This window comes from Microcebus murinus, chromosome 16, assembly GCF_040939455.1.
Source record: "Microcebus murinus isolate Inina chromosome 16, M.murinus_Inina_mat1.0, whole genome shotgun sequence".
In the NCBI taxonomy this organism is placed as follows: Eukaryota; Metazoa; Chordata; class Mammalia; order Primates; family Cheirogaleidae; genus Microcebus; species Microcebus murinus.
The window spans coordinates 26,801,348-26,822,195 of NC_134119.1; the positions used below are offsets into that span (position 1 = coordinate 26,801,348).

Below are 20,848 nucleotides of genomic sequence, written 5' to 3' on the forward strand. Positions count from 1 at the left end.
GACCCTCCCTCACACCCCACCAGCACTAAGCCTTTGCTGCCCACCTACAAATGTGCCTGGGTTGCCCTGACCTCTGCTTGCTGAGGTTGGAACTGGTTCTAGTCCTGTCTTTTCCTTCCTTTGACAAACCCTTCCTGCCCCTCTGCACTGGTTTGTCTGCTAATTCTCTGCCATATCTCTCATTTTCTTCCAAAATTCAAGGAATCCAGACATCATCCCTCTGTTCAGCATCATCAGCTGATTCACTCACTAGACACTTACTGAGCGCCTGCTCCGAGGCAGGGACTGTGGGGTTCTAGGCAGGGTGCTCAGGGAAGGCTCGGGGGGAAGCCCTAGGCTGTCTGGGAAAGCAGCATCTCAGGTCCACACAGGACTGTGCCTGGGGGGCTGAAGGGCACACAGCTAGATCTGATGATGGAAGGAAGGAGAGTGGTGGGGGTGAGGTCAAAGCCCTCGGGAGGTCAGCCCCTGCTGCAGCCCCTGCCTGAGCTGGGCAGGGAGCCCTCACATCACATTGGGCCTTATTAGCCACTGTTAGGATTCTAAGTAAAGGAGTATATTTCTTCTAATCTGCAATCTTGAACAACATGCCCTAAACAAAATTTACCTTGCCCCCCACCAAACAAGTCTCCTTACCATCTTTCTTCTGTTGGTTACATCAAACATTATCAGCAACCAAGGCTCAAACCTGGGAGGCCTCCTGACTCCTCTCCTCTTTCACCCTATGTTCTTAGTCTTGTTCATTTTTCCTCATACTGTTGTGTTTTTTTTTGAGACAGAGTCTCGCTTTGTTGCCTAGGCTAGAGTGAGTGCCGTGGTGTCAGGCTAGCTCACAGCAACCTCAAACTCCTGGGCTCAAGCGATCCTCCTGCCTCAGCCTCCCAAGTAGCTGGGACTACAGGCATGTGCCACCATGCCCGGCTAATTTTTTTTTTTAATATATATATTAGTTGGCCAATTAATTTCTTTCTATTTATAGTAGAGACGGGGTCTCGCTCTTGCTCAGGCTGGTTTTGAACTCCTGACCTCGAGCAATCCGCCCGCCTCAGCCTCCCAGAGAGCTAGGATTACAGGTGTGAGCCACCGCGCCCGGCTCCTCATACTGTTTTTAAAATAATTGCCCTTTTCTCTTTTCCTGCTCCTTAAGGAGGCCAGGCCCTCACCCCCCATACAGCCTGTCTGGTGGCTCCACTGGTCATCTTACCTGCTGCTTTCCTGCACCCCATACCTGCCCTATATACTCCCCTGCTCAGTATCTGACATTATTAGTCCCTAGCACTTCTTGTGCCAAGTTCAAACTCCAAGGTCCTCTCCTATCATCTGGCCCTGCCTTGATCAAGCTTAACTGCCATGTGTTCACCAGCATCCTGCTCTTGTCTGCCTTTCCTCTTGGTCTAACACACACTCACTGCTGCCCCCATCTGCCTGTCCTTGCTTCCCTGCCCCCCTGACAGGCTGGGGTGAGCTGTACCTGCAGTGTACAGTGATGGGGTGGTTCCCTGACTGCTGCTGCTGCTTCTGCACGGCCGCGATGATGCTGATCATGCCCTTGCCGTCGCTGGGGATGCCCACTTCAGGCCAGCCATGGAAGTGGAATTGCCGGATCTGTCGGCTCTTGTTCTCCTTTGGAGGAAGGGGGATCAGGAAGGCAGGCGCAGCCCTGCTCTCCCTGTGGGAGAGGTCTACCCACCACCCACCTTACCCTGGTGTTGGTGACCAGGAGGTCTCGGACGGTGTAACTCTCACATTCCTCCTCCTTCTTCAGCTCCACAGTGATGTCCCCATAGGACACCAGTCCATCAGATGGCCAGTACTGGGCACACTTCTCCTGGAGGACAAATGGGAGAGGTGAGGGGCTCAGATACTGTATGTGGCAGAGGCAGCACTGCCCCAAGAGCAGCCTGGCCCCTCTCTCAGTACAGCCATTCTTACTCTGACACACTCCATCTCTAAGGTATTGAAAACTCAGAGGATTATTACATTCCTTCACATTCCAGTTAACTTTCTTTTTTTTGAGACACAGTCTCACTTTGTTGCCCAGGCTAGAGTGAGTGCCACGGTGTCAGCCTAGCTCACACCAACCTCAAACTCCTGGGCTCAAGCAATCCTTCTGCCTCAGCCTCCCGAGTAGCTGGGACTACAGGCATGCGCCACCATGCCCGGGTAATTTTTTGTATGTATATTTTTAGTTGGTCAATTAATTTCTTTCTATTTATAGTAGAGACTCTTGTTCAGGCTGGTTTCGAACTCCTGACCTCGAGCAATCCGCCTGCCTCGGCCTCCCAGAGTGCTAGGATTACTGGCGTGAGCCACCGCCCCCGGCCTCCAATTAACTTTCAATCCTTACCAGAGAACATTTGCAACACTGACAGGATCTGTAAAGAACTCTGACTATGGCTCACAAGGTATCCAACACTCAGAGGCTGAAGGAAGGAGAGGAGGAGGAGGAGGGGGGGAAAGAGGAGGGGGAAGTGGAGGAGGAAGGAAAGTCTCTGTTCCAATCCATAGCCCCCTGCCTTGGAGTGTTTCTGCATTTTACAGCTGCTTCCATCTGTCAGACTGCTAATCCAGAAAAACCAACCCACATTCACCCAGCCATGGTGCTTTACCACAGCCCAGTCCACAGTACCCTTTGGTCCTTTCCTTTCCCTTCATCTCTTTAATCTGCAATGTACCTTAGAGTCGCTAGCACTTGCCTTTCTGTCCTTGCTAGTGAGCAGGAGATAGTTTACTGTCTGTTCTTGCTCGCCCCTGGCTCGACTTCCACTATAGCTCCTGTGGGGAAGGGGTGTATCCCTTTTCATCCTTGTATTCCCAGGACCTTGTACAATGCCTGGCATACAGTAGGCTCTTGGTAAGTATCTGGTAAATGAATTTGTTCAATGTCTGCAGAAAAAGCCAAGGCATAAATATATAAATAAAACAAAATTGTTATACTGTCCATTTCTTTAGAGCATTTTGGGGTAAGATCTGAAATTTTTTGCTTTTAGCAATTTACAAGTTCTCAACCATGCATGTACTATATGTTCATTATAAGAGATTTGGAAAAAATTAAGAAAAGTAGGCCAGGTGTGGTGGCTCACACCTGTAATCCTAGCACTCTGGGAGGCCGAGGCGGGTGGATCACTCAAGGTCAGGAGTTCAAAACCAGCCTGAGCAAGAGCGAGACCTCGTCTCTATTATAAATAGAAAGAAATTAATTGGCCAACTAAAAATATATAGAAAAGAAATTAGCTGGGCATGGTGGCACGTGCCTATAGTCCCAGCTACTTGGGAGGCTGAGGTAGAGGGATTGCTCGAGCCCAGGAGTTTGAGGTTGCTATGAGCTAGGCTGACGCCACTCTAGCCCAGGCAACAAAGTGAGACTCTGTCTCAAAAAAAAAAAAAAAAAAAAAGTACAAAAAAAATTGCTAATAGTCTCATAGTCCAAATAAAATCACTAGTGAAAGTCTATTTTAGGCCAGGCATGGTGTAAAACAGGCTCACACCTGTAATCCCAGCACTTTGGGAGGCTGAGGCAGGAGGACTGCTTGAGGCCTGCAGTTTGAGACCAGCATGGGCAACATTTCAAGACCTCAACTCTACAAAAAATTAAAAAGTTAGCCAGGCATGCTGGAGTGCACCTGTAGTCCCAGCTACTGGGAAGGCTTAGGGGAGAGGATCTCTTGAGCCCAGGAGTTCAAGGCTGCAGTGATCTATGATCCTGTCACTGAACTCCAGCCTGGGTGACACAGTGAGACATTGTCTCAGAAAAACAAAAACAAAGACAAAAACAAAAACCAAAAAACAAAAGCAAGCTTAAGAACTCGAGTTTAATCTCTGATTTGCCTTCAGATTATGAACTGTGGATAATGGCATCCTAAAGAAGCTGAAACAGTGAAGCTTTTCTGTGTTTTCTCCTGCTGTCTTTGTTTACCCTCCTTCCCCCAGACAGCACTAAGTCTCCTGTATGGTCTGACATGGACAATGGTGTTGAGGACAAACAGCTTTGTGGGCAAGTGACTGATGCTACCATGTTCGACTGATGCTTTGGAGAAGCAGAATGCAGCTTTGGGTTTGGCAGACCCAGCTCAGGAGCTGCTCGCATGGCTCTGCCCAACAGCTACAGCTGTTGAACAAACCCAGGACTTATTAAGCTTAAGATGGAGCAGAAGGAGAAAATGGGGAGAAGAGAATTTTAAGTTTTTTTTTTTTTTTTTTTTGAGACAGAGTCTCGCTTTGTTGCCCAGGCTAGAGTGAGTGCCGTGGCGTCAGCCTAGCTCACAGCAACCTCAGACTCCTGGGCTCGAGTGATCCTTCTGCCTCAGCCTCCCGAGTAGCTGGGACTACAGGCATGCGCCACCATGCCCGGCTAATTTTTTATATATATATCAGTTGGCCAATTAATTTCTTTCTATTTATAGTAGAGACGGGGTCTCGCTCTTGCTCAGGCTGGTTTTGAACTCCTGACCTTGAGCAATCCGCCCGCCTCGGCCTCCCAAGAGCTAGGATTACAGGCGTGAGCCACAGCGCCCGGCCAGAATTTTAAGTTTTAATTCCTTTGACATATTAATTTATATAGGTACAGAGTTTATATTTTGGGGTAAGATTTTTTTCCTGTGGGAGTTTGATACTGCAAGGTGAGGAGTGGTAGTGTCACTTTGTATAAATGTAGGCACTTTTCAATGTATCATTTAGGTTTACTATGTTACCATCTCCAAGAGCTATACTTGACAACATGAATGGGAAATGGAGCAGAAAGTAAAATTTTGTCTTGGGGGCCAGTGAGGCCTCATAAAGAATATTACTTAGCCGGGTGTGTTAGTGCATGCCTGTAGTCCCAGCTACTCGGGAGACTGAGGCAGAAGTATCGCTTGAGCCCAAGAGTTTGAGGCTGCACTGAGCTATGATCACGCCTGTGAATAGCTACTATATTCCAGCCTGGGTAATATAAGATGACTCCATCTTTTAAAAAAAGAAAACAGCCGGGCGCGGTGGCTCACGCCTGTAATCCTAGCACTCTGGGAGGCCGAGGCGGGCGGATTGCTCAAGGTCAGGAGTTCAAAACCAGCCTGAGCGAGACCCCGTCTCTACCATAAAAATAGAAAGAAATTAATTGGCCAACTAATATATATAATATAAAAATCAGCCGGGCATGGTGGCTCGTGCCTGTAGTCCCAGCTACTCGGGAGGCTGAGGCAGGAGGATTGCTTGAGCCCAGGAGTTTGAGGTTGCTGTGAGCTAGGCTGACACCACGGCACTCACTCTAGCCTAGGCAAGAAAGCGAGACTCTGTCTCAAAAAAAAAAAAAAAAAAAAAAAAAAGAAAAAAAAAAAAGAAAACAAAAAGAATTTCACTAATATCCTTTTCTGATCCATTCAGAAGCTTCTGAGGATAAGAGTTTCTGCCTGCTTCACTGGCCCTGGGAAGATGGAGGCATAAGGCAGTAGGGTAAAGGGGAATCGGCCTTAATCAACTGATGGCAGGCCTGGCCAACAGGCAGGAGAATGTGTGTGTGCACGACCCTTCACCCCCTGCTCCCCATATGCAATGCTCCTGCCCCTCCCACCCTTTACTCTTCAAGGATGGAAGAGCCTGAGTCTGATTAGATGGAGTCACAGGTGTTCACTGGGCCACGTTTTATGATAGGGCAATGGACCGAGAGACGATCCTTGTGCTCACTGTTCCAGTTCCTCTAATGCTCTTCAGTCCTGCCCATCACAGATCTGGGGATGCGGACTAGGGTGGGGGGAAAGGAAGGACCACATGTAGGGCCCTGGTCTAATCTGCACGTTCCATTGTGGCTGGTGAGAGAGGGCTAGCAAACATGCACCATGCTCCTGAGAACAGAGGCACATTTCCCAATGGGCCTTTGTTACTGGGTGTATGCTTTCCTGAGCAAAAAGCTAAAGACTTTAACCAAACCTCCTACCTCATCAGTATTGCTGTGAATGATAAAGGCCTTCAAGTATGTCTGTCGATTAGGTATAAGATACAAGTCTAGGAGAATAGCTAATGAATTAAATGACTGAAACTGAAAAAAGTCTTGACAAAATATCAGGGTGACCAAGTATATGTAAAGCCTTGTATCAAAGTTAAAATAAATAAACTGTACAAGTACAGAATGGAGAACTAATGAGTTAGGATAACTAATGTAAAACATATTTTGTATTTTAATTAACTTTTGTATTTAACTTTTTGTATTTTTAATTAACTACAAATTCAATGAGTCATGAGTAGGTGCCATGCTTAATTCACACTCTCACTCTCTTGGTGGCAGCCCCTCACCACCAGCAATGCTGTCATAGTCTTCCTCTCTGCTTCTGGCTTGCTCATTTCTAATATGTCCTCCTCACTGCAGCCAGAGGAAGTTTTAAAAACACACAAATCACATATTGTAAAGGGCTTTTTAACTGCTTTATGAAGTCAAAAAAACCTCTTTACTATGGCTTAGAAGGAACTTTCTCACTAGACCTTGCTAGATTCTCCTGGCTCATTTTCTTGATAATCTGATCCCTGTTAAGTAATGCTCTAGGCACAATGAACCACCTGTTTACTATAATGTGAAACCTCAACAGAAAGAGTTTTAAAAGAATAAGCAATGGGCTGGGCATGGTGGCTCATGCCTATGAGGCAGGAGGACTGCCTAAGGCCAGTAGCTAGAGACTAGCATGGGCAACACAGCAAGATCCTGTCTCTATAAAAGAATTACAGGCCAGGCGCGGTGGCTCATGCCTGTAATCCTAGCACTCTGGGAGGCCTAAGCGGGCGGATCGCTCAAGGTCAGGAGTTTGAAACCAGCCTGAGCGAGAGCAAGACCCCATCTCTACTATAAATAGAAAGAGATTAATTGGCCAACTAAAAATATACATACAAAAAATTAGCCGGGCATGGTGGCGCATGCCTGTAGTCCCAGCTACTTGGGAGGCTGAGGCAGAAGGACTGCTTGATCCCAGGAGTTTGAGGTTACTATTAGCTAGGCTAGCCACAGCACTCTAGCCTGGCAACAGAGTGAGACTCTGTCTCAAAAAAAAAAAAAGAAAAAAAGAAAAAGAATTACAAAAATTAGTCAGGCATTGTGGCATGTACCTGTAATGCCAGCTACTTAGGAGCCTTAGGCAGATCCTTGAGCCTAGCACTTGGAGGCAGTGAGCTATGATTGCACCACTGCACTCCAGCCTGGGTGACACAATGAGACCCTGTCATAAAAAAAAAAAAAAATTAAAAAAAAAAAAATAAGCACTGTCAGAATGTCACAACACAGACTGGGCTACCCAGTAATATGGGGGTAAGGGAGATATCCCAGAGATTGAATGTCCTTGGTAGAGGCTGCAAGATTCTGATTCAGGAACAATGTTAAGAGGCTTCCTATACTAGGTGGGAGCTGACCTAGGGGGGCCTCTAAGGTCCCTTTTTAATCAGAGTTCCCAGATAATGCAACTGTTTAAAATTGGACTTGTGGGCCTTTTTCTTAAGATATTTCCTTGTTATTGAATATTAAATTGTAATTTTTTTTTCTTAAATTCTATTGCTTTCTTTTGTGTAGTTAGCAAAGATGCAACCCTCCTCACATACACTCACTAGGACTACACCTCAGAGCCTTGGTCTGGCTCTGTAACCCTTATCCTGCTAGTGCTGCCCTGCCTGGGGAGGTGGAGGGGAGAGGGCATGTACAAAAGCTAGTCTAGGGGGGACTGTATTCAGGAGAAAAGTGAAAGGCTGTGAACTATCTAGGAATCAAATGGAGGCTCAGACTGTATTGCTTTTCCATTCCTGGGAGAAGCTAATGACTGCTCAAACACCAACTGGCTGGGCAATAATGCCTGGAAATGGCTCTTTGGATAGTGTAAGTCAAAGAAAAGGTCCAAACATACCTTCTAGTTCCCACCACCTCCTCATTTACACCTTCCTCCTTTTCATTCTGTCTCTGTCTCCCATAGCCCAGGACCCTTTTGAGCTCACCTGGCCTCTCTCCTCCAGTTCTGTTAGCATCACTATGGAGCAGGATTTCCACTCCCAGATCATTCGCCAGAAGTCTTCAATTGTGTGGAGAAGAGGGCCCTGGCTGGCGATGTAGGAGTCCTTCTGCCGGTAGCCCTATACAGGCCATATCAATTATAGGGGTGAGATGTTTTAATCAGGAATGGGTTAGTGGAGAAGATAGGCTTGTCTCAGAATCAGTGAGACAGGCCACTAGGAAGGAATGGGAGCCACTTGGATGAGAACCCATCTCAGGCAGAGCTCCCCCTGTCTAACAAGCTGCTCCACTTCTGTCAGGGATAGGGAAGGAGAATGGAGCTAGGATGAAGAGAGCAGGAATAGGAAAGATCAGAACTCAGTTTTTCAGCCTCTTGGCTGTGGTCTGTGCTGGGAACTTTTTCTTCCAGGAATCAGACTGGTGCATGCTCTTTGTTTCCCCCCCATCTTCTGCTCTTTGGGGCTGGACAGACCTACTGTGCAGGGTGGGCAGGTAGATATCAGTTAGTAATTGTTGACTGTCTCAAAGAGGATCCTCTCAAGCAAGTATGTGAGGGAGGCACTGAAAGCCCCAGGGCCGAATTTCCATGGGGTGTTGGGAGCTCAGGGGACAAACCCACCACTTACATCAATGAAGGATGCATTCACATAGTCTGTGTTCTCCTCTCCCCGTTTAACTGGAATGATCACTCTGTTGAATTCATCTGCAAGGACAGTGGCTTGTGGCTCATCAATATCACTTGTCCTCTCCCTCTCCTTCCATTGCTCCCACCCCAGGCCCTGGGCACATACAATTCCAGCAGGGTAAGGACATGCTTGTTCTTAGCCCAGGAGGGAGAAAGCCTTTGGCTTTTATGGTCTTTTATTTCCAGAAGCCACTAAAGAACTGGGAGCAATAAGAGGCCAATGCCATGATTCTTGTCTCCAAGTCAATCATTAACTAGTACCTGAGAAGTGGAAGGGGTGGAAGGAATTGAGGGATGGGAGGGAGGGGCAATAGGCTTTGGGGTGGGGAGAAGGCTCTTACATGGAATGATCTGTAAAACCCGGTTCTTCTTCATGTTGGCTGGAAGGTTTCCAGTCCGCATCTTGTCATTCTGGATTTTGATTGATGTTAATTTCTGAATTAGGAAAGGGAAGGAAAATGTCACTGATCCCAGTAACTGAACATGACAAGATTATGCTTGTCACTGGGCCTGTACCTTCAGGCCACTCTGGCTCTGACCTCCACTTCCACATATTCTTGTTGGAACATCGTTTCTTCTATTTTTTTTTTTTTTTTTTTTTTTGAGACAGAGTCTCGCTTTGTTGCCCAGGCTACAGTGAGTGCTGTGGCGTCAGCCTAGCTCACAGCAACCTCAAACTTCTGGGCTCAAGTAATCCTCCTGCCTCAGCCATCCGAGTAGCTGAGACTACAGGCATGCACCACCATGCCCGGCTAATTTTTTCTATATATATTAGTTGGCCAATTAATTTCTTTCTATTTATAGTAGAGACAGGGTCTTGCTCTTGCTCAGGCTGGTTTCGAACTCCTGACCTCGAGCAATCCGCCCGCCTCAGCCTCCTAGAGTGCTAGGATGACAGGCGTGAGCCACGGCGCCCGGCCTGTTTCTTCTATCTTTATGCTTAGTGAACAAGCCAAGAAGACAGGTGTTTGGGAAATACTTCCTTCTAGGCTCCTATGGACCCTTCTGGGATTCCCCTGGCCCGGAACTTTGTGATCCTAGAGCAAGGATCTCAGTACCATAGGAGGGAGTGTGCCTACACTGCTGTCTGACAGCCCCAGAGGCAGTATTAGACTCTTCAAAGGAATTTACTCAGATGTACATGCTCCCTTCCCCTGATTCTGAGGTTCCTTCTTGATCTGTGCTTCTCTAAGTGTAGCCCACACATCAGCGCTGGCCTCATCTTGTTAGAAATGCAGACCCTAACTCAGACCTGCTCAATCAGAACCTACATTTTGACAGGATCCCAAGGAAATCTGTGTACATGCTATAGTGTGACAAGGACTGCTCTAAGGAAAGCGGTCCTTCCCACCGCCACCCAGAATTTCTTGCTTCTGGGAGCACTTTTATTGATGAGAGCATGACTTATGCCTTAGGTGTGTTGAGAGCCATTGTCTAATGGCACATAGCAGTAGTCAGCAAACAAAGGTACACAGGCCAAATCCAGTCTGCTGCCTATAAATAAAGTTTTACTGAAACAGCCACGCTCATTTGTCTATGGTTGCTTCTGTACTACAAAGGCAGCATTAAGTAGTTGGGACAGAGACCATATGGCCTGCCAAGCCTAAAATATTTATTATCTGACTCTTACAACACAAAAACTTTGCTCTTGCTGTACATTATGATCACCTGGGGGGACTAGGGGGGTCGCCTAAAAAATATCATTGCCTGTTTCTTTTTTCTCCCTTAACACAACTCAAGTGATTCCAACATGCAGGATGGGTTGAGAATGATGTGTATGAGGAGAGGGCCAGCTCCTTAACCAATGGTATGCCTCACAAGGGAATTTATCACCTGCTGGTAAATGCACAAGAAGTCAAACATCCCATATTGCCTATATCACACAGATCTTCAATTGAAGGTTGCTCAGCTCCAACTCACCTTAAACTCCTCCTCTAATCCATTATTGCTGGTCCCTGGGATTTTGTTGTAAATTTTCTGCAGGTGGGTTTCTAGAGAGGTCACTTCCAGTTCTGTATCCCCATAGAGATAATGCTCCAGAAGGGCTTGGTATATGAAGACATACTGCATCTGAAACAAGGATGAGCCCCAGCTCTCAGTCACACACAGCATGGTCCTTGTGCCAGGTCACCTTTTACCCCTACTTCTCTCTAGTCCACTTCTCCTTTGATCCTAGCTGGGATAAAATGATTCCCTCTTACTGCCCCAATTCAATGAAGCAGGACATGAAATGCATGAGTACCTCTTGGGGGTGCTTAGCTTGGGAGGGAGGTTCCCAGTCTACTCTGGGGATGCTGGAAACTTGCAGAGAAGGACAAACTCAACTGCTTATTTTGAGAGTGCAGACTCAACAGTCTGAAGGGCCTTCAGAAACTGGAGATGCACAAAACCTGTCATAATCTGGTCCCAGCCTCCCACCAGCCTCCCTCCTGGTGCTGTGCCCTCACCACGGAGCCCATCTTGCTGCTGCTCCCAGTTGTGGCTGAGCTGTGTCATGATTTTGTGGGCACTGGCTCTCTCAGTTGCCTGTTCCCTTAAAGTCCAGTGAACATGAACTCTGCCTTCCTGACTCTCCCAAGCACAAAGCCACAACCTCCTCTGTGCTGTTTCTTTAACTATATGATTTATAAGGGCCCTTCATCACACAACATGGTGATCATTTACAACAACCCAGGAGACTGAGTGAATCCTCTATGCAGACAGATGTTTTGGTCCTGGAATTCCCCCGCCCTCGCCTGACCCACAGATCACTCACGTCTGTTTGCACCATCTGACAGCGCTGTGCCCGGATCCGGCTTACAAAGCCATATACGTCCACCTTCCGCTCCATATGCATCATGTCCAGCATGGCATCAATGACGACAAAGGTACCTGTACGTCCTACACCCGCACTGCAGCCAGAGAGCAGGGGTGTTACCAGGATAGCCAGCATGCCTTGTGGGGCAGATGGGGCAGGGCAGCATAGGCGGGAGCACTTTTCCTAGGCTCTAAATTCTAATTCTGAATGGGGCGGAGCTGGGGCTCTCGTGGAGCCAAGAACATCACTGTGAACTCCTAACCTCCAGCTATTAGAACTGGACAACTGGATACTCAGAAGGGTCTGCAGGCATACATGGCCAGCACTTGACCCAGACTGTTGGCTTCATAGCAGGGTCTCTCCTCTCACAGTCTTGGAGGACTGCCCTTCCTTCTTTCCTCAAGTCATATTTTCCACCCAGCACTAGAACTTGAGGAGTCTGACTGCTGCCCTTGGGCCCCAACAGCTCGTCTGCTCTGTGCCAGATCCCTCAGCCAGGGCCCCCTGTGCTGTTCCTTTATTTTCGCTATGGAGGCAGAATGTGGGGAGCCAAGGGGTCAAGCCACACTGACCTGCAGTGGACCACGATGGCCCCTGCATACTGAGGGTTACAGGCCTTCACCTTCTTGAGGAACTTGAGCATACCGATGGGGGTGAAAGGCACCCCAAAGTCTGGCCAGCTGGTAAAGTGGAACTGAGTGATGAGGCGCTGTGGCTTTCTGTTCGTCATGTCGCCCACCTGTGGAGTGAGATCCTGTGTGTTGCCCTGATATCCAGGGGTAGGTAGCACCAGGGCAGGGAGGTAACAGTGTGGCTGCTAGTGACAATGGGGAAGTGAGAGTGTACCCAGGGAAGTGTTAACCATGGCCAGAGAATCTTCCCAGTAACCCCATGCATTAGGCAGGGCTATTACTATTATTCTTGGCCTGCAAATGTGGAAAGTGAAACTCAAGAGAACTTAAATGACCTGGTCGAGGTCTCAGAACTAGTAAATGGCAGGGTCACAGCTAAAATGCAGGGCTCCTGAGTCTTAGTAAGTCCCTTTCACAGCACCATGCTGCCCCACAGCTGAAGGTGACCTTTGCTCAGGCTTCCAGGGTTGCTCTGGAGGGCCCGGAGCAGGCTCACCACATCCTTGATGTCTGGAGCCTTTGGAGTAGAAAAGGAGGGCAGGTGAGTAGAGGGGCAGGTGGAGTAGAAAAGGAGGGCAGGAAGCACCTAGGAGACTATTCCACCTCCTGATGCTCCCTTTCCATAGTACTTGGTCATATCTAAGATGATCATACTCTATCTCAAATGGTATTTTTTTTTTGCTACTCATGAAAATGCTGCTCCCTTAGCTTTGATAGAGAAGTTTCCTGGAACATAGATCTCTGGTTTCAGAATCCAAACATACTGCACATTCAGTAATTCCTGACCACCTTGAGTAAGAGAGGGGATAACTCAGCCTGTTCTCTCTGTCTTAGTGGTCAGCAAATCCTACGTAAGAACTGAAAAGGAGGTAGGAGACAGTACCTGCTGGATACAGAACTTCCGTACTGTGTAGTCCACCAGGACAGTCACATCCTCTACAGAAACACGGATATTGCCATAAGTCCAGCAGCCTTGGTCTGGCCAGTACTGGGCGCACTTACACTGGAAAGAAACAGACATGCATTCCCTGACCTCAGACCTCCCACCCCTGGTGGTACCTAAAAGGAAGAGACTATAAAGCCCAGATTAAAGCCCCCAGACTAAATGGCCTCTTCTTTTATCTCAGTCAGTTATAGACTTATTTATTCTAATTGTCCTTTTCTCAAGTTCCTCAGCTTTCATCCTATTTAGCAAAATCTCCTAACTTACACAGGGCCCCAGCTCCACACTTCTCAACCTTTCCTATCCCCACTCGCTCTTCTTTGGTTCAAGGTGAATCTGAAGCCATTTTACCTATAAAATCTGCACTTCCATGATATCCAAGGTCATGCTCTAGGGACAAGTCTGTCTGAACTCCTTAAACCAGCAGTCTGCTATGAGGGGGCCACCAAAGTGGACTGATACAGTCTGTAAATCTGCCAATGTGGGGCCTGAGGCCTTCTCTCTTGCCTGGACCTTGGATAGCTTCCAACTGCCAGAGGTCTGGATGGAGGAAACTAACCTAAAGCCCAGCCCAAGCCTTATCCTTCCTAGGCATGTGGAGCTGCGATCAATACACCCAATATACCAAGATGGTGATCTAGGTGACTCAAGGGCCATCCTCAAGAAAAACTGTCATGAATGGGGATTCTTCTCTGGGACTATATCCAGGACCCAGGATTGACACTGGCTGTGGCCCAGTGATGGGGCTGGTTAGGCCAGGCATAGACTTGGTAATCTCAAAAGGAAAAGGACCAGCCAGAAGGCTGCCTGCAGGATCAGGCCAAGGCCTCCCATTCCCTTGTACTCCTGTAGGGGTCTCAGTTTATATAGCTTCCTCTGCTGATTCTAGGATAAACCAAGGCTTAGGAGGTAGGACAGGAAACCAGGGGAATGAAGAGTAGAGAAAGCAGGGGGGAAAACCTCTCTGTAGCTTTTCTTTAGCTAATGGCACAAGTCTTTATTTCAGGTTGTTTTGGAACCTGAAACAACCCGACTTATTTGACTACCAAAAACAGGGAACGTGCTCCAGGTGCACCCTAGGTTCAGTTCATTTGAGGCTTCCAGGGAAGCCTTCCTTCAGAGAGAAGCCTGGTAGATAAATCACCCTCTGTCTGTCTGGATGAACCACTGGCAGAGCAACCACCAAAGGTAGACAGCCAGGCTCAAGCTCAGAGCTCCAGCCAAGCAGTTCCTTTGCTGGTCACACCGGTACCAGGCATCCTCCTACTAATTTCTCCACTTACTTCCTTTCTCTCCTTCAGGTTGGTCACCATGACAATGGTAGCTGTGTTTTGTTCCCAGATCATCCTCCAGAAATCATTCACTGTTTCTTCTTTTGGTCCTAAAAGTCAATAGCAAAGATGAAGCAATTACACACCAGGGGGAAGAAAAATGCTGGGAAATTGGGAACATTCATTCCTGACTTTTGGCAGCCTGTGCCTATGTGTCCTGAACTAAATATCCATCCCATCCATCCACCTAAGTGGACATTTCCCATATTTCCACCATGTACTTGCTAGGAACTTCACCAGGATTGGGTGACGGTAGGGGAGGTTGTCAAAATATAAACAGAACACGAACAACATCTCCCGAAGATATAGGTGACAACAAAAATCATGACTGGTCACTGAATACCTACATATGGGCCTGACAATGAGCTAAGCGTTCCATATGGTATCTACTGCTTCCTATCATGCTCTGTGTGGGTTGTCATCAGCCCCAGAAAGGTTGGATGACTTGCTCAGGCTGGAAGTCAAAATTTATCTCCCACACAGCCCTTTTCAGAAAGCCACTAGAAAATTCTAAACAAAAATGAGAAAGTAAACAAAGCAAGGGAAAGAAATAAGATCTAAGAGCAGAGAGACTAGTAGAATTCCCAGGGTATTGGTGAAGGAAAGTTTTAGGATAACTCTGCCAGAGGCTAGAGGTCAATCAATCCACAACAGAACTGAAAAGAGAAGGTTCTAGAAGGATCCCAAGATAAAAAATGAAACTTGTAAGAATTAAACCTCATGTATCTGAGAGTACTGAGAGAAGATATATACTATTAGCAAAGAGTTTAGGGGAAAAAATCAGTAGTAGGTATATAAAAACTAAATAATTAGGAAAAAGGGCAAACATTAACTCTTGGAAAAGAGGGGGAGGAAAACTACAAAAAAAAGTCATAATACTATGTGTTTCAACTGTGAATAATATTTGTATACTCACAATAATATAAATAACAAATATTACCTTAATCCAAAATTGTGATTTGACTCTACTAGGAGAATGGGGAAGAGGACATATGTGTGGATGTCTGTCTGATTGAGGGGAGGTTCCTTGTAAGGGGATTAGATGGCTGTCATCTACCATAAGAAGTCAATGGATAAAAATGGTTGCCTTAGGGCCATTAGTCTAAAAAAGTGAAAAGGGGCTGGGTGCGGTGGCTCACTCCTGTAATCCTAGCACTCTGGGAGGCTGAGGCGGGTGGATTGCTCGAGGTCAGGAGTTCAAAACCAGCCTGAGTGAGACCTCGTCTCTACTAAAAATAGAAAGAAATTAATTGACCAACTAAAAATATACATACAAAAAATTAGCCGGGCATGGTGGCGCATGCCTGTAGTCCCAGCTACTTGGGAGGCTGAGGCAGTAGGATCGCTTGAGCCCAGGAGATTGAGGTTGCTGTGAGCTAGGCTGATGCCCTGGCACTCACTCTCTAGCCTGGGCAACAAAGTGAGACTCTGTCTCTAAAAAAATAAAAAATAAAAAAAATAAATAAAAAAGTGAAAAGGAAAAGGAGGAGAACTTTGTAATTTAAGTTTTGTAGTCTCTTCTGATTTTCTTAAACTTTGTATTCCCTTTGGTAAAAATAAAAATATAATAATATTAAAAAGAAAAACAAACAATAATAGCAGTTGGATACATGCCAGAAAGATGTACAAAAGGGGGAGTGCTTCACTGCCGCACAAGGTCAGGGCAATCTCCAAGGGGAGGTGACATCTGAACCCTTTCTTAGGGTAGATCAGGTGGCTGGGAGTTTAGAAAGGGGGCACAGGGAGAAGGGGCACTCCAGGCAGAGGGGCAAGGGGCTAGCAGCTTATAAAAAGAGTACCAGAGGCCCAGGGACTGCAAGGAGTTCATCGAGGCCTTCGTGCAGGCTACAGGGAGTAGCAGGAGATGGGGCTAGAAAGGTTGGTGAGATACCAGAACCTAAAGGGCCAGGCTAAGGCAGAGGAATCAGTCAACAGGCTACTGCAACACAGATGGGAGGAAAGATGGGGTAAAGCCGTATGTCAGAAAAGACAGAACAAGAGGACTAATCATTTCTAGAGCAGGAGACAGGTAAGAGATCTGGACAAGCTAGAATTTGGCTAGCTGATTTAGGTGGCTTACATTACAGTCATCATGACAGCCAGAGAATAGAGGAGGAAAAGCAATTTTGAAGTTGAGTAAGAGTCATATTTTAATTTCTGATGTTGAATCTGAAGAGTCTTGGGATGTGCAGGTGGAGGGGTGCAAAACTCCTCTGAAAACATGGCTCAGGAGCTCAAAGGGCAGCAGCCAGCCAAACAGAGGTGGGTATAGATGTGGTCTTGCAAAGAGAATACAGAAGAGAAGGAGAAAAAGGGGCCAAAGAATGCTGGGGATCCTTAGCATGATTCCAGTTCAAATAGAATAAAAAGCCAGGGAAGGAGAATAAGGAATACAGATGGAGAGGCAGGAGAACCAAGAGAAAACGGAGCAATGAAAGATGGAGACAGAGTTCCAAGGAAGTGGTCATCCACAAATTTGGGGAGAAATTAAACTATGCTTAAAGGGCAGAAAGAGTTGTGAACAAAAGCCAGAAGAGGAACATTTAGAAAGTGAGAAAAATCAAGAGAACTCAATGTCAGCATATAACAAAGGAGAGGTACAAGAGGATGGGAGTCAGAGAAAAGGGCCATCAGGAAGTCACAGGTGACCTTATTCAATGAATATTTAGCACCAACAACATAGCAAACAAAGGAAGAAACTGCATGTGGTTGACCATGGTAAAATCATCACTGAATAGGCAGCATCTGAGCTGGGCCTTGGAAGGTGGCTTAAATTGACAGGTGGCTGCAGAGGGAAGGCTAGGGCCTAGTTAGGCAATGGCCAGGCCCTGGTGGGAGACTGCAAGGGCAAGGAGGATATGAGGCTTTCCCCAACCACCTTAATTTACCTCTATCTCTAATTTAGCTTATATCATTATTTTTTCTGTCACAGTACTTTTCAACAGAATTTTCTGTAATGATGGAAATATTTTATATCTATACTAATATGGTAGCCCCTAGCAAGATGTAGCTATTGACTGTTAAAATATGACTAGTACAATGAGGGAACTGAAATTTAAATTTTATTTAACTTTAATTAGAAACTTAATTTTAAATAGTTACGTGTGCTATTATAATGAACTGCATACTCACTTAACAAATAATATACTTATTTGCTATACACTCTCCTCTACCAACTAAAGGCTCCAAGAAGGCAGGGGCCATATCTTGTTTTATTCCTCTCCATATCCCCATTATTTAGGCCAGTGCCAGGTGCATAATAGATGGTCAATAAATGTTTGTTGAGTGACTGAATAAATCAGCTTTGGTGGACAACAATAACATCAATTACTTTTTTTTTTTTTTTTGAGACAGAGTCTCACTCTGCCCGGGCTAGAGTGCTGTGGTGTCAGCCTAGCTCACAGCAACCTCAAACTCCAGGGCTCAAGCAATCCTACTGCCTCAGCCTCCCGAGTAGCTGGGACTACAGGCATGCATCACCATGCCCGGCTAATTTTTTCTATATATTTTTAGTTGGCCAATTAATTTCTTTCTATTTTTAGTAGAGACAGGGTCTCGCTCCTGCTCAGGCTGGTCTTGAATTCCTGACCTTGAGCGATCCACCGGCCTTGGCCTCCCAGCGTGCTAGGATTACGGGCGTGAGCCACCTTGCCTGGCCGTCAATTACTTTTTAATGCTGCAGACATCAAAGTATTTTTGCTAGGATCCCAAGAGTGAATACACTTCTTGTTAGAACAGCAGGCTATGGAAATGTATGTAGAGCACGTAAAAGACCATGGCACTGCCCCCACTTTAAGGTTCCTACACCATCCACCTGCAAATAATGGGGGCACTAAGCCCCTGAGTTGGGGGAGAAGAATCAGTCTGGACCTTGTGGGGTTGCTAATCCTCTTTGGAGACTAATTCTAAATTTAAACTTTGAGCAGCCAGGCTAGCACCTAAGGTTAATTGGCCCCAATAAGACGGGTGGTGGTGGTGGTGGTGTGTGTTTTAATACACATATACAAAAGAATTTCTTTTAAAGGACCCCTGGATACTAGGTCACTAAAATGAAAGCTCTTAGTTATAAACCTATAAGGTGGATTTATATTTTTTTCAGGTGGTAAAAATTATAGAAAAGTTAATGCATTCTGATTAATCCATTTAGATTTGGAAGAAAAACCCAAACCCACTATGGGCTCATGGTTAAACCTAAAGTAAAAAGTTGTCATTACTTTACCTTGTGCAGCAATGAATTTGTTCTTTTCTTGGTAGCCCTGGGGTGAGGGGAGAAAAAGAAAGTGAAAATCAAAAATGGATATGAATGAAATTCTCCAGTCTGACTCCCAACCAGTTAACAAAGCCTCCCTTGTGAAAAAGTGCAGGCACTTAACAAAGATTTCTAGGCTAGAAATTCCCAAGGGATTAGCTTTGGAGCTAGGGATTGAAGACTACAAAACTCAAATGGCCTAGGTCATCTTCTCAAAGTGAATTATTAGTAAATACTGATACAAGAATATCCAAATACCAACTCCTAGACTAGACCATGTTTCTGATGCTGTATCAGCAGCTAACAACGTAAGTTTCAGTACGTAAGAACCCTCCAGGCAGGGGTATATGTGGTGATTCCAGGGATGAAGCTTGACCCTCTCTCGGAAGGACAAAAGGTTATTTTCTTGAGGATGCTTTACCCAGGTGCAAACACTTTCTGGGAATAGCCTGTGGGTATGGTGGAATAGCTCCCAGTGTTTGACAAGAGGCTTCTTCAGAGGCAGTGGGAGACAAGAAGCAGAAGAGCTGGGGGTGCCACTCAACAGATAAAGAGCCTCTGAAAAACTAACATCTGGCAGTAACTTTCTTTCTCAGTCTTTACCATTCTAGTTATCTGTCTTTTCATCCTCACTGTTTAAATGTAATGTTCACTTGAGAAGTCCTTGGTAAGTGAAAATCATTTAAGGATTGTGTATCACTCTCTGCCCCAATGAGATGGGCAATGTGAGAGGCAGCTTCATCTATGGGACGTCACATCACACCAAGATGACAATGTGACATACAGAGCTGCAAGTCAGTGACCAAATAAAGGAAAGAGCCTAAATCTGAGAAGCAATGTCTTATTTTAGTTCAAACAAGGGCAGGGAAGAGTGGCTTCCCAACATATAATAGAAGGAGAAAGCTTTAGGCCTCAGAGATGGACCTGTTCAGAGTCAGCAACAGAAAACTTGTTAAAATTTTTAGTGAAAAGAGGAATTTAAGTTTTAGCAAATGTTTTTAAGTCATTAGAGGATGGAAACTGAGACAGCTTTAATTCAGGATGCTGAATTCTGCTTATAGACTAAACTTGTAATTAATACTGAGAAGCTCTTAAGAGTATGTTAAGTACATCATATTCTTGCTCCATGAAAAGTCATTGCTAAATTCTCCTCAAAGCATGTGGGGCCTGAACAGCCTGAAAGCTGTTGGAAGCTCTTGGAAGACCCAGCCTCAAAGTGCTTCCTGCTCCATCTTTACCAGGAGTGGGCCATATGCCCTCATGAAAAGCACGCCTATATAGTAATGTGGCAGCACTGCTTAACCAATACAGTGTCTTCCTTGTGTTATGTTCCAGGGAAAGATGAAATGTGGTTCCCTGGCTCCTAAGATGTCTCTGGATTCTGAAAGCTGAATCCCAGCTGGCTGTAGGCAGTAGCTACATTCCTACCAGTAAAAAGAAATACTTCTGAAAACCCCAGGCCGAGTGTGGTGGCTCACACCTGTAATCCTAGCACTCTGGGAGGCTGAGGCCATAGGATCACTTGAACTTAGGAGTTTGAGACCAGCCTGAGCAAGAGTGAGACCCCATCTTTATTTTTTTTAAAAAAGACTCTATATGCTCCGAGTTATCTAACAATGAATTGAGGAAAGTTGTTCTTCCTAAGACTTTAGCCTGCAAGCCCACCTGCCATCTGTGCCACTGCCTCTGTTCTGTCTCCTGTGACCAGTAGGTTAGCTAACATTTGTATTTTTCAAACTACTGACTCCATTTCCCTCTGCTTGTCACCACCGCTCCATGGTGCCTGTTACCAATTCCCTTCAAGATCTATGTGTGATCTTCATTCTCTATATAAAAAGGGCTTGGTAAGTGGTTGCTAGAGGTAGGAATGGGAATAAACTGTATAGAGACATAAAGGTTCTTGTTGGGGTAAGCAACGTGCTCTAAAACTAAAGAAACAATAGCTCAAGAGTACAAGGTTCCTTTTTTGAAGGGACGAAATGTTCTAAAATTGACTGGTTATGGTTGCATATACCTATAAATATACTAAAAACCACTGAACTGTAAACTTTGGGAGAAATGTATGGTATGTGAATTTTATCTCAGTAAGGTTGTTAGAAAATGTTCTAAAACAATTATGGTGATGGCTGCATAACTCCGTATATTTACTATAAATTGTTGAATGCTACATTTAAAATGAGTGAATTTTATGTTATATAAATTATACCTCAATAAAGTTAGGGGAAAAAAGGATAAGTGTAACCAGCAGGTCACA

At 45.8% G+C, this 20,848-nt stretch overlaps 1 protein-coding gene and 1 long non-coding RNA gene across 4 annotated transcripts in view; one reads left to right on the forward strand and one right to left on the reverse strand.

Annotated features, from left to right (window-relative positions):
* Positions 1 to 20,848, reverse strand: part of PTPRA (protein tyrosine phosphatase receptor type A) — a 134,729-nt gene that overhangs the window by 1,791 nt on the left and 112,090 nt on the right. For all 3 annotated transcript variants that reach the window (XM_012754914.2, XM_012754913.2, XM_020282016.2), the window contains 11 exons: positions 18,565 to 18,601; positions 14,298 to 14,395; positions 12,955 to 13,074; positions 12,012 to 12,178; positions 11,398 to 11,533; positions 10,563 to 10,712; positions 8,984 to 9,077; positions 8,584 to 8,660; positions 7,942 to 8,076; positions 1,703 to 1,828; positions 1,472 to 1,623 (listed from right to left, as the gene is read on the reverse strand). In XM_012754914.2, coding sequence (XP_012610368.1) covers positions 1,472 to 1,623; positions 1,703 to 1,828; positions 7,942 to 8,076; positions 8,584 to 8,660; positions 8,984 to 9,077; positions 10,563 to 10,712; positions 11,398 to 11,533; positions 12,012 to 12,178; positions 12,955 to 13,074; positions 14,298 to 14,395; positions 18,565 to 18,601 — 1,292 coding nt within the window. The remainder of the gene's footprint in view (positions 1 to 1,471; positions 1,624 to 1,702; positions 1,829 to 7,941; positions 8,077 to 8,583; positions 8,661 to 8,983; positions 9,078 to 10,562; positions 10,713 to 11,397; positions 11,534 to 12,011; positions 12,179 to 12,954; positions 13,075 to 14,297; positions 14,396 to 18,564; positions 18,602 to 20,848) is intronic.
* The window catches only part of LOC142876876 (uncharacterized), a 105,068-nt gene continuing 84,996 nt past the window's right edge, over positions 777 to 20,848 (forward strand). The window contains exon 1 of the long non-coding RNA XR_012923716.1: positions 777 to 817. This is a non-coding gene — a long non-coding RNA (uncharacterized LOC142876876). The remainder of the gene's footprint in view (positions 818 to 20,848) is intronic.